The sequence below is a fragment of the Hyla sarda genome, chromosome 11, assembly GCF_029499605.1.
Source record: "Hyla sarda isolate aHylSar1 chromosome 11, aHylSar1.hap1, whole genome shotgun sequence".
Classification (NCBI taxonomy): Eukaryota; Metazoa; Chordata; class Amphibia; order Anura; family Hylidae; genus Hyla; species Hyla sarda.
The window spans coordinates 3,529,339-3,543,325 of record NC_079199.1 but is presented as its reverse complement, the minus strand read 5'-3'; the positions used below and the strand labels follow the sequence as shown (position 1 = coordinate 3,543,325).

The 13,987-nt window shown below is 38.2% G+C and overlaps 1 protein-coding gene across 1 annotated transcript in view; it reads left to right on the top strand.

Annotated features, from left to right (window-relative positions):
- Positions 1-13,448, top strand: part of GALC (galactosylceramidase) — a gene marked incomplete in the record, with an annotated part of 30,149 nt that extends 16,701 nt beyond the window's left edge. Inside the window, 9 exon segments of the mRNA XM_056545950.1 lie at positions 5,457-5,584; positions 5,793-5,882; positions 5,966-6,055; positions 6,244-6,388; positions 7,795-7,975; positions 8,578-8,741; positions 8,827-8,903; positions 11,421-11,572; positions 12,314-13,448. Of these exon segments, the coding sequence (XP_056401925.1) occupies positions 5,457-5,584; positions 5,793-5,882; positions 5,966-6,055; positions 6,244-6,388; positions 7,795-7,975; positions 8,578-8,741; positions 8,827-8,903; positions 11,421-11,572; positions 12,314-12,380 (1,094 nt within the window).
- Positions 13,449-13,987: the final 539 nt, after the last annotated feature.

The window sequence follows — 13,987 nt, the reverse complement described above, 5'->3', positions numbered from 1 at the left end:
TATATACTCATCCACAATGTATCAGCTGTATAATATATATCCTTATCTACAATGTATCAGCTCTATAATATATGTCCTTATCTACAATGTATCAGCTCTATAATATATGTCCTTATCTACAATGTATCAGCTCTATAATATATGTCCTTATCTACAATGTATCAGCTCTATAATATATATCCTTATCTACAATGTATCAGCTCCACAATATGTCCTTATCTACAATGTATCAGCTCTATAATATATGTCCTTATCTACAATGTATCAGCTGTATAATATATGTCCTTATCTACAATATATGTCCTTATCCACAATGTATCAGCTCTATAATATATGTCCTTATCCACAATGTATCAGCTCTATAATATATGTCCTTATCTACAATGTATCAGCTCTATAATATATGTCCTTATCTACAATGTATCAGCTGTATAATATATGTCCTTATCTACAATATATGTCCTTATCTACAATGTATCAGCTCTATAATATATGTCCTTATCTACAATATATGTCCTGATCTACAATGTATCAGCTCTATAATATATATCCTTATCTACAATGTATCAGCTCTATAATATATGTCCTTATCCACAATGGATCAGCTCTATAATATATCCTTATCTACAATGTATCAGCTCTATAATATATATCCTTATCTACAATGTATCAGCTCTATAATATATGTCCTTATCTACAATGTATCAGCTCTATAATATATGTCCTTATCCACAATGTATCAGCTCTATAATATATGTCCTTATCTACAATGTATCAGCTCTATAATATATATCCTTATCCACAATGTATCAGCTCTATAATATATCCTTATCTACAATGTATCAGCTCTATAATATATGTCCTTATCCACAATGTATCAGCTCTATAATATATATCCTTATCTACAATGTATCAGCTCTATAATATATGTCCTTATCCACAATTTATCAGCTCTATAATATATATCCTTATCTACAATGTATCAGCTCTATAATATATGTCCTTATCCACAATGTATCAGCTGTATAATATATATCCTTATCCACAATGTATCAGCTCTATAATATATATCCTTATCTACAATGTATCAGCTCTATAATATATGTCCTTATCTATAATGTATCAGCTCTATAATATATGTCCTTATCCACAATGTATCAGCTCTATAATATATATCCTTATCTACAATATATGTCCTTATCTACAATGTATCAGCTCTATAATATATGTCCTTATCTACAATGTATCAGCTCTATAATATATGTCCTTATCCACAATGTATCAGCTCTATAATATATACTCATCCACAATGTATCAGCTCTATAATATATACTCATCCACAATGTATCAGCTGTATAATATATATCCTTATCTACAATGTATCAGCTCTATAATATATGTCTTTATCTACAATGTATCAGCTCTATAATATATATCCTTATCTACAATGTATCAGCTCTATAATATATATCCTTATCTACAATGTATCAGCTCTATAATATATATCCTTATCTACAATGTATCAGCTCTATAATATATATCCTTATCTACAATGTATCAGCTCTATAATATATATCCTTATCTACAATGTATCAGCTGTATAATATATGTCCTTATCCACAATGTATCAGCTCTATAATATATGTCCTTATCTACAATGTATCAGCTCTATAATATATGTCCTTATCTACAATGTATCAGCTGTATAATATATGTCCTTATCCACAATGTATCAGCTCTATAATATATGTCCTTATCTACAATGTATCAGCTCTATAATATATGTCCTTATCCACAATGTATCAGCTCTATAATATATATCCTTATCTACAATGTATCAGCTGTATAATATATGTCCTTATCTACAATGTATCAGCTCTATAATATATGTCCTTATCTACAATGTATCAGCTGTATAATATATGTCCTTATCCACAATGTATCATCTCCACAATATATGTCCTTATCCACAATGTATCATGTCTATAATATATATCCTTATCTACAATGTATCAGCTGTATAATATATGTCCTTATCCACAATGTATCAGCTCTATAATATATGTCCTTATCTACAATGTATCAGCTCTATAATATATGTCCTTATCCACAATGTATCAGCTCTATAATATATGTCCTTATCTACAATGTATCAGCTCTATAATATATATCCTTATCTACAATGTATCAGCTCTATAATATATATCCTTATCTACAATGTATCAGCTCTATAATATATATCCTTATCCACAATGTATCAGCTCTATAATATATATCCTTATCTACAATGTATCAGCTCTATAATATATATCCTTATCTACAATGTATCAGCTCTATAATATATACTCATCCACAATGTATCAGCTGTATAATATATATCCTTATCCACAATGTATCAGCTCTATAATATATGTCCCTATCTACAATGTATCAGCTCTATAATATATGTCCTTATCTACAATGTATCAGCTCTATAATATGTGTCCTTATCTACAATATATGTCCTTATCTACAATGTATCAGCTCTATAATATATGTCCTTATCCACAATGTATCAGCTCTATAATATATATCCTTATCCACAATGTATCAGCTGTATAATATATATCCTTATCTACAATGTATCAGCTCTATAATACATACTCATCCACAATGTATCAGCTGTATAATATATATCCTTATCCACAATGTATCAGCTCTATAATATATGTCCTTATCTACAATGTATCAGCTCTGTAATATATGTCCTTATCTACAATGTATCAGCTCTATAATATATGTCCTTATCTACAATATATGTCCTTATCTACAATGTATCAGCTCTATAATATATGTCCCTATCTACAATGTATCAGCTGTATAATATATATCCTTATCTACAATGTATCAGCTCTATAATATATATCCTTATCTACAATGTATCAGCTCTATAATATATGTCCTTATCCACAATGTATCAGCTCTATAATATATGTCCTTATCTACAATGTATCAGCTCTATAATATATGTCCTTATCTACAATGTATCAGCTCTATAATATATGTCCTTATCCACAATGTATCAGCTCTATAATATATACTCATCCACAATGTATCAGCTGTATAATATATGTCCTTATCCACAATGTATCAGCTCTATAATATATGTCCCTATCTACAATGTATCAGCTCTATAATATATGTCCTTATCTACAATGTATCAGCTCTATAATTTATGTCCTTATCTACAATGTATCAGCTCTATAATATATGTCCTTATCTGCAATGTATCATCTCCACAATATATGTCCTTATCTACAATGTATCAGCTCTATAATATATATCCTTATCTACAATATATGTCCTTATCTACAATGTATCAGCTCTATAATATATGTCCTTATCTACAATGTATCAGCTGTATAATATATGTCCTTATCTACAATGTATCAGCTCCACAATATATGTCCTTATCTACAATGTATCAGCTCTATAATATATGTCCTTATCTACAATGTATCAGCTCTATAATATATATCCTTATCCACAATGTATCAGCTCTATAATATATATCCTTATCCACAATGTATCAGCTCTATAATATATCCTTATCTACAATGTATCAGCTCTATAATATATATCCTTATCCACAATGTATCAGCTCTATAATATATCCTTATCTACAATGTATCAGCTCTATAATATATGTCCTTATCTACAATGTATCAGCTCCACAATATGTCCTTATCTACAATGTATCAGCTCTATAATATATATCCTTATCTACAATGTATCAGCTCTATAATATATGTCCTTATCCACAATGTATCAGCTCTATAATATATGTCCTTATCTACAATGTATCAGCTCTATAATATATGTCCTTATCTACAATGTATCAGCTCTATAATATATGTCCTTATCCACAATGTATCAGCTCTATAATATATATCCTTATCCACAATGTATCAGCTCTATAATATATGTCCTTATCTACAATGTATCAGCTCTATAATATATGTCCTTATCCACAATGTATCAGCTCTATAATATATATCCTTATCTACAATGTATCAGCTCTATAATATATGTCCTTATCTACAATGTATCAGCTCTATAATATATGTCCTTATCTACAATGTATCAGCTCTATAATATATGTCCTTATCTACAATGTATCAGCTCTATAATATATGTCCTTATCCACAATGTATCAGCTCTATAATATATACTCATCCACAATGTATCAGCTCTATAATATATACTCATCCACAATGTATCAGCTGTATAATATATATCCTTATCCACAATGTATCAGCTGTATAATATATATCCTTATCTACAATGTATCAGCTCTATAATATATGTCCTTATCTACAATGTATCAGCTCTATAATATATGTCCTTATCTACAATGTATCAGCTCTATAATATATATCCTTATCTACAATGTATCAGCTCTATAATATATATCCTTATCTACAATGTATCAGCTCTATAATATATGTCCTTATCCACAATGTATCAGCTCTATAATATATGTCCTTATCTACAATGTATCAGCTCTATAATATATGTCTTTATCTACAATGTATCAGCTCTATAATATATATCCTTATCTACAATGTATCAGCTCTATAATATATGTCCTTATCCACAATGTATCAGCTCTATAATATATGTCCTTATCTACAATGTATCAGCTCTATAATATATATCCTTATCTACAATATATGTCCTTATCTACAATGTATCAGCTCTATAATATATATCCTTATCTACAATGTATCAGCTCTATAATATATGTCCTTATCCACAATGTATCAGCTCTATAATATATGTCCCTATCTACAATGTATCAGCTCTATAATATATGTCCTTATCTACAATGTATCAGCTCTATAATATATATCCTTATCTACAATGTATCAGCTCTATAATATATATCCTTATCCACAATGTATCAGCTCTATAATATATGTCCTTATCTACAATGTATCAGCTCTATAATATATATCCTTATCTACAATGTATCAGCTCTATAATATATATCCTTATCTACAATATATGTCCTTATCTACAATGTATCAGCTCTATAATATATATCCTTATCTACAATGTATCAGCTCTATAATATATATCCTTATCCACAATGTATCAGCTCTATAATATATCCTTATCTACAATATATGTCCTTATCTACAATGTATCAGCTCTATAATATATGTCCTTATCCACAATGTATCAGCTCTATAATATATACTCATCCACAATGTATCAGCTCTATAATATATGTCCTTATCCACAATGTATCAGCTCTATAATATATACTCATCCACAATGTATCAGCTCTACAATATATCCTGATCTACAATATATCTTTACCTACTATCTATCAGCTTTAATATATATATTCTCTATCGTTATCTATAATGTATCAGCCTGCGGTCCACATTCTATCATCTTGTCTCTTTCAGCTCACACCACTCAGTTTACGCAGCCGGGTTGGTATTACCTTCGGACGGTCGGTCACTTGGAGAATGGAGGAAGCTATGTGGCCCTGACCGACAGGATGGGAAACATCACAATTATTATTGAGACCATGGTAAGGGCAGATCCGGAAGAAACGTGTCTGCAGATTGTGTCACCTTGGTGGGTAAGGTCATTGACTGGGGCAGCAGTGTGGAGGGAATGAAGTAAGGACTGCGCACTCATCCTAGGGACTGTGAAGGGGCTCATCCACCTAATGCACGGCTGCAGCCTGACATTGAGGAGACAAATGAGTGTAATCCTTTCCTCCATTTTGTCTCCAGTCTCACGACCACTCCATCTGTATCCGGCCCCCGCTGCCCAAATTCAACGTCTCTGCGCAGAACGCCACCTTCCAGCTGGACGGGTCCTTCGTGAGTATTAAAATAAAACATTAGTGAAGAAATATAATAACCAACCCAGCGCCTATAGAATTATCATTTCTTTATTTCTGTAGAATGATCTGAAGTCGCTCCAGGTCTGGTATTCAAAGCTCTGCACAAACACCAGCAAACCCGCCCTGTTCACTAAGAAGTCAACCATACAGGTAACTGCTACACTGTAACGCAGTCACAGCTGATACAAGTATGGCAGGCAGGCAGTAGGGGCAGGTGCAAGAGATGGTCAAGGCCTTTTCCCAGAATCTGCCCATCTCATATCTTTGCTCGTGTCTGGACTTTCCCAGTTGCTGATCACATGACCGGGATTAATGGCCACCCTTCTTGTGTCTTTCAGGTTTCGGGGGGATCATTTACTCTGGAGCTTGGAGTTGATGAGGTTTACACGTTGACCACCCTAACCACAGGCCAGAAAGGCTCATACCCCGACCCCCCAGGTTCTCAACCGTTTCCTCGAACATACAAGGATGACTTCAATGTCCGTAAGTCCCGTCTATATCCACGTCGGAGTCTTTTCTTTTTTCCCCTCAAGCTTTGAAGATGTAATTTTTAAAGCGTCATGAAGTTTGAGGCATAGAAACTAACCATAGTCTGTGTATTGTGTGTAGACTAGTAATATCCAGCATTACTTTTACCTTCTTTATTCCAGTTGTAATTACCACAAAAAACACTTTTCTTTGCAGTCACTGATAGTCGGATAGGCGTGACCAGGTGTTCACTATACCCTCCTGCCGCCACACCTATCCCCTATATCCCCAATATGTGATTAACACACAGGTCCCAGTGCATGTGCCCCTTTGATTTTTATGTGTACACCAGCCGACAGGAATTTACACAGCAAGCGCTGGCTCCCCGGCCATTACTCGCTCCCGCTGTCTGACATCACTGCCGGTACAATGCTTGGGGCAGGGAGCGAGGGGGCTTCTCAGCCTCTAGTGATTGCAGGCACACACAAAGAGGAGAACGGGCATGGTTATCGCTTCCCCACCAAGTGCCCGCTCCCGCTGTTTCACATCTCCGTGCGCCTGTGCAAAAGGTGGCGCACACAGCAGTCCCAGCGCTGAGGTATTGGGGATAGGTGTGGCGGCAGGAGGGTATAGTGAACCAATGGCCTCCCCTATCCGACTGTCAGTGACTGCAAAGAAAAGTGTTTTTTGTGGTAATTACAACTGGAATAAAGAAGGTAAAAGTAATGCTGGATATTACTAGTCTACACACAATACACAGACTATGGTTAGTTTATATGCCCCAAACTTCATGACGGTTGCAATTTAAGCTGCTGGATTTCAGGATAATTCATCCCTAGATGGCGCTCTTCTATCTACTGATTGGTAGCTCCCTATAGTATCTGTGTTCTGGTGTTTCCCCTTTTGTTAGAGATAATTAGGTACATAAAATATTTATTCTTTAAAGGAAAATGGTCAGCTTTCTCCCTCCGCGGTACTGGCTGGTAGTGCGGGGTACACTGATCAATTTGATCCTTACTGTGCCCAGATTCGCCGCACCGTTCGGCCGTAATCTTCTATTTTTGGTATATTCAAATGAGGTGCTAACTGGCACTCTGACGTCAGTGCCGGACCGCAGCGCTGCCCAGCTCATCAATATTCCTCCCCTCTCTCTTTATTACAGAGCGGGGAGAAGAGGGAGGAATATTGAGGAGCTGGGCGGCGCTGCGGCCCGGCACTGACGTCAGAGTGCCAGTTAGCACCTCATTTGAATATACCGAAAATAGAAGATTACGGCCGAACGGTGCGGCGAATCTGGGCACAGTAAGGATCAAATTGATCAGTGTACCCCGCACTACCAGCCAGTACAGTGGGGGGAGAAAGCTGACAGTTTTCCTTTTAATCTGATGGGCTCTTCTTTGTTTTATCACCCCATTATCCAGGTAACCCTCCCTTCAGTGAAGCCCCATATTTCGCAGACCAGTCAGGCGTCTTCGAGTATTTCACAAACACCTCGGACCCCGGGGACCACGTCTTCACCTTCCGCCAGGTCCTGACTCAGCGGCCGGTCACCTGGGCTTCTGACGCTGATCAGGCTATCAGTGTGATCGGAGATTACTCGTGGTGAGACGGATTATTGTTACATCCTGTATTACTGAGCACTGTCAGACTGATACATTGTAACACACAAGAGGGGTCTGTGCAGGCTTGGATATATTTGTCACTAATAAAGAAGAAAGGGGGAGGCACACCAATTATGGCAACCAGAAAAACGTATTCACAACTGTGTGTACTAAGCCGCGATCCTGCGGGGTGCAACGTATCCAGTGTGAAGAAACGGAGATTAATATAACAATGAAGCGATAACGTGCACTCACCACTTAGTCTGTGTATTCAGTCCAGGAGGCTCAGGGTTTTGTCCATAGATGGCGCTCGGAGTGCTTCGGTGCCATCTATGGACATCTCCCGGACCCTGAGCCTCCTGGACTGAATACATAGACTATGCGGTGAGTGCACGTTATCGCTTCATTGTTGGATATATTTGTGTGAGACCAGGACCAGGTCAGGCGGATAATCAGCCTCTGGTATTGTATGGAAATATTTCCTTTCACTGACAGCAAGCAGAGATTATAAAGTTAGGAAAGTCTCAGAACCTTTCCCCATACAGTAATGCATCTTGATGAGATTGGCGCTGTCACGTGACATGAATCGTCTCCTCCGCACAGGTCCAACGTTACCGTAACATGTGACGTCTACATCGAGACCCCGGGCACGGGCAGCGTGTTTATTGCCGCCAGGGTGGATCAGGGCGGGTCACCTTCAGCCTTGGCCAAGGGGATCTATTTCTGGGTGTCTGCGGATGGCACATACAAGGTCACCGGGGATCTGAGTAAGTGCTCACCCCCCAGACATTGGGGATCACATGACCTCACACTCCCGCATTGTCCCCCGATAACTGTGATTTCATTTATCAGAAGGGAACATCGTGCTACATAAGGGTCTGTCGGGAGTCCGGGCGAGACACTGGCACACGCTCACCCTCCATGTCCAGGTAATGTGGAGCTGAACGCTGATACTTCATCATTTATCTTACTTTTATGTGGCATTACTGTGACATCACAAACCTCAAAAGTTATATGATCCAGGAAGTGACATCACTGCTCTCTACATGTGTTATATCATCCAGGAAGTGACATCACTGCTCTCTACATGTGTTATATGATACAGGAAGTGACATCACTGCTCTCTAAATGTGTTATATCATCCAGGAAGTGACATCACTGCTCTCTACATGTGTTATATGATACAGGAAGTGACATCACTGCTCTCTAAATGTGTTATATCATCCAGGAAGTGACATCACTGCTCTCTACATGTGTTATATGATACAGGAAGTGACATCACTGCTCTCTAAATGTGTTATATCATCCAGGAAGTGACATCACTGCTCTCTACATGTGTTATATGATACAGGAAGTGACATCACTGCTCTCTAAATGTGTTATATCATCCAGGAAGTGACATCACTGCACTCTACATGTGTTACATGATACAGGAAGTGACATCACTGCTCTCTACATGTGTTACATGATACAGGAAGTGACATCACTGCACTCTACATGTGTTACATGATACAGGAAGTGACATCACTGCTCTCTACATGTGTTATATGATACAGGAAGTGACATCACTGCTCTCTAAATGTGTTATATCATCCAGGAAGTGACATCACTGCTCTCTACATGTGTTATATGATACAGGAAGTGACATCACTGCTCTCAACATGTGTTATATCATCCAGGAAGTGACATCACTGCTCTCTAAATGTGTTATATCATCCAGGAAGTTACATCACTGCTCTCTACATGTGTTATATGATACAGGAAGTGACATCACTGCTCTCTACATGTGTTATGATACAGGAAGTGACATCACTGCTCTCTACATGTGTTATATCATCCAGGAAGTGACATCACTGCTCTCAACATGTGTTATATGATACAGGAAGTGACAACATTGCTCTCCAACTATAAGTTATATAGAACAGGAAGTGACATCACTGCTCTCTAAATGTGTTAGGATCCAGGAAGTGACGTCATTGCTCTCCAAATAGAAGTTATATAGTATAGGAATTGACCTCTCCATTCTCCATATGTGTTATATGATTCAGTAAGTGACATCACTGCTATCCAGATATGTTACAGTAGAACTCTTTGAGGGGAACACCCCAAATTGCAATGAAAAGGAGTCTTTTGGGGTGGGGGGATCTTTTAAAGGGGTACTCTGCCCCTAGACATCTTATCCCCTATCCAAAGGATACAGGACCCCTGTGACCTCACTGCTGCACCCGGCTTTCGTTTAGAGAGTTGGGTGCAGTGGCGGAGGCTCGTGACATCATGACCATGTCCCCTCAATGCAAGTCTGTCACGCCCCCTCCCATAGACTTGCATTGAGGTGGCCGTGACGTCATGAGCGGGGTGTGGCCTCGCATTGCCAGTCATCCGGCACACAGCGAAGTTCCCTCCATGCACCAGATGTCTGGGGGGCCGCAACAGAGATAGCAGGGGTCCCGCCGCTGGATAGGGGATAAGATGTCTAGGGGCGGAGTACCCCTTTAAAGATGATGGCTACTAGGCATAATATGTGGTGGAACTCTTCTCAATGAGATTCTCTTTTGTAGAGGTTTCTCTGTATATAGCGGTGATGTCACCACACGTCAGATATGTTCTGTTATGCAGGATATGACATCACTGCTCTCCAGATGTGTTATATGATACAGGAAGTGACATCACTGCTCACCAAATAAATATTTTATGGGAAATGATATGGTAAATAACTTATAAAGGAAGTGACATCACTGCTGTCCACATGTAGGCTATAGTATATGACATCACCATCTTCAGATCTTAAATTTTGGAAAAGGTGATATCATCACTCTCCGGATGTGTTAAAGCGGTACTCCACTGGAAAACTTTTTTTTTTTAAATCAACTGGTGCCAAAAAGTTAAACAGATTTGTAAATTACTTCTATTTAAAAAAAATATCTTAATCCTTCCAGTACTTATCATCTTCTGTATGTTGCACAGGAAGTTCTTTCCTTTTTGAATTTCCTTTCTTCCAGTCTGACTACAGTGCTCTCTGCTGACACCTCTGTCCATGTCAGGAACTGTCCAGAGTAGGAGTAAATCCCCATAGCAAACCTCTCCTGCTCTGGACAGTTCCTAAAATGGACAGAGGTGTCAGCAGAGAGCACTGTGGTCAGACTGGAAGAAAGGAAATTCAAAAAGAAAAGAACTTCCTGTGGATCATAACAGCAGCTGATAAGTGCTGGAAGGATTAGGATTTTTTAATAGAAGTCATTTACAATTCTGTTTAACTTTCTGGCACCAGTTGATTAAAACAAATGTTTTCCAGTGGAGTCCCCCTTTAATTTATACAGAAGGTGACATCACAACTCTGCAGACATAACTTCTATTAGACAGGAATGACATCACCGTGACATCACACCGTACATCTCGCTGCATCCATGACCGCTCCAATAATAACTCCGTTTTTTTTGGGATTTCAGGGATCTTCGGCCTACGGCCTGCTGAACGGCGAGGCCCTGTGGAAGGACGTCCTCACGGTGGGACCGATGCACGGATGGACCGCCATAGGGACCGGCTCCTTAGAGCTCGCTCAGTTCGACAACTTTATGGTTAAAGCTGAAGTTGCGGATACGTAAGGGGGCGACCTTGTCGTAAAGATCCGTATATTGTAATGAAGTGAAAGGGGCGGGGTCTCCTGGAAACACAAACTATTGTAACTTTATAAATGGCGCGGTGAATACTGCTCTACCAGGGAGGGGGCGCTCCTTACATAACACTCCGCTGCTTGTAACCTATGACCCCGCCCCGGTGCTCACTATGGGGGGGGGGCAGTCTTTCCTTCATAATGTCTCCTAATAATAATAATAATATTACGGTGGTGAATTTTTCCTAATTTTGGAAGTGACTACAAACTCTCACAAATCTCACAAAAGAGGAAATTGTGATTCTTATTTAAACCATTGTGTAAATTATTTACATCTTCAAGATCTCTGCTTACTGTCAGTGAATGGGTGAAGACATGAACAGGTTTATAGAAGCACTCTGGGAATTTTTTCTTTTTTTTTCTTTATATAGTCCAGCATGGGTTGTTATTAGATGATGTAGAGCAGTGGTGTCCAAACTGCAGCCCTCCAGATGTTGCAAAACTACAACTCCCAGCATGCCCGGACAGCCGTTGGCTGTCCGGGCATGCTGGGAGTTGTAGTTTTGCAACATCTGGAGGGCCGCAGTTTGGACACCACTGATGTTAGAGGTTCTTGTGTATGCCTCGTGCTTACCTGTTTTAGCTGATGTGGCAGACATGAGTTTTTAGCCAGACTGATTGCAATTATATCACAGAAATGATTTCCTAATGCTGCCTTCATTTTTCCAGGAATCCTCTGGCTTTGCAGGGAGAGGGTTGGGGTCTCATCAGTGTTCCTTGTAATCTGATCACCTGACTAGATGCCAGCAGCTGAGACTCCGACGTGGGTTGGGGTCAGTTCACATTCATAAAATATTGCCATGTGGAGAAAGTGATTTGACCTATTATCTTATGAAGATTTAAAGTCTTCTGCCTGTGTTCATATGTTGTCTTTTTACCTCATTAAGGTGGAGAGCAAGAAGGGAGGTGTATAACTACTATATATAGAGATAGCAGCAGTATACAGATAGAGCTAGAAGGGAGGTGTATAACTACTATATATAGAGATAGCAGCAGTATACAGATAGAGCTAGAAGGGAGGTGTATAACTACTATATATAGAGAGAGAGCTAGAAGGGAGGTGTATAACTACTATATATAGAGATAGCAGCAGTATACAGATAGAGCTAGAAGGGAGGTGTATAACTACTATATATAGAGAGAGAGCTAGAAGGGAGGTGTATAACTACTATATATAGAGATAGCAGCAGTATACAGATCGAGCTAGAAGGGAGGTGTATAACTACTATATATAGAGATAGCAGCAGTATACAGATAGAGCTAGAAGGGAGGTGTATAACTACTATATATAGAGATAGCAGCAGTATACAGATAGAGCTAGAGGGAGGTGTATAACTACTATATATATATAGCAGCAGTATACAGATAGAGCTAGAAGGGAGGTGTATAACTACTATATATAGATATAGCAGCAGTATACAGATAGAGCTAGAAGGGAGGTGTATAACTACTATATATATAGAGATAGAGCTAGAAGGGAGGTGTATAACTACTATATATATAGAGATAGCAGCAGTATACAGCTAGAGCTAGAGGGAGGTGTATAACTACTATATATAGAGATAGAGCTAGAAGGGAGGTGTATAACTACTATATATAGAGATAGAGCTAGAAGGGAGGTGTATAACTACTATATATAGAGATAGCAGCAGTATACAGATAGAGCTAGAGGGAGGTGTATAACTACTATATATAGAGATAGCAGCAGTATACAGATAGAGCTAGAAGGGAGGTGTATAACTACTATATATAGAGATAGCAGCAGTATACAGATAGAGCTAGAGGGAGGTGTATAACTACTATATATATATATATATATATATATATATATATATATATATATATATATAGCAGCAGTATACAGATAGAGCTAGAAGGGAGGTGTATAACTACTATATATAGATATAGCAGCAGTATACAGATAGAGCTAGAAGGGAGGTGTATAACTACTATATATAGAGATAGAGCTAGAGGGAGGTGTATAACTACTATATATAGAGATAGCAGCAGTATACAGATAGAGCTAGAGGGAGGTGTATAACTACTATATATAGAGATAGCAGCAGTATACAGATAGAGCTAGAAGGGAGGTGTATAACTACTATATATAGAGATAGCAGCAGTATACAGATAGAGCTAGAGGGAGGTGTATAACTACTATATATAGAGATAGCAGCAGTATACAGCTAGAGCTAGAAGGGAGGTGTATAACTACTATATATATAGAGATAGCAGCAGTATACAGATAGAGCTAGAGGGAGGTGTATAACTACTATATATAGAGATAGAGCTAGAAGGGAGGTGTATAACTACTATATATAGAGATAGCAGCAGTATACAGAT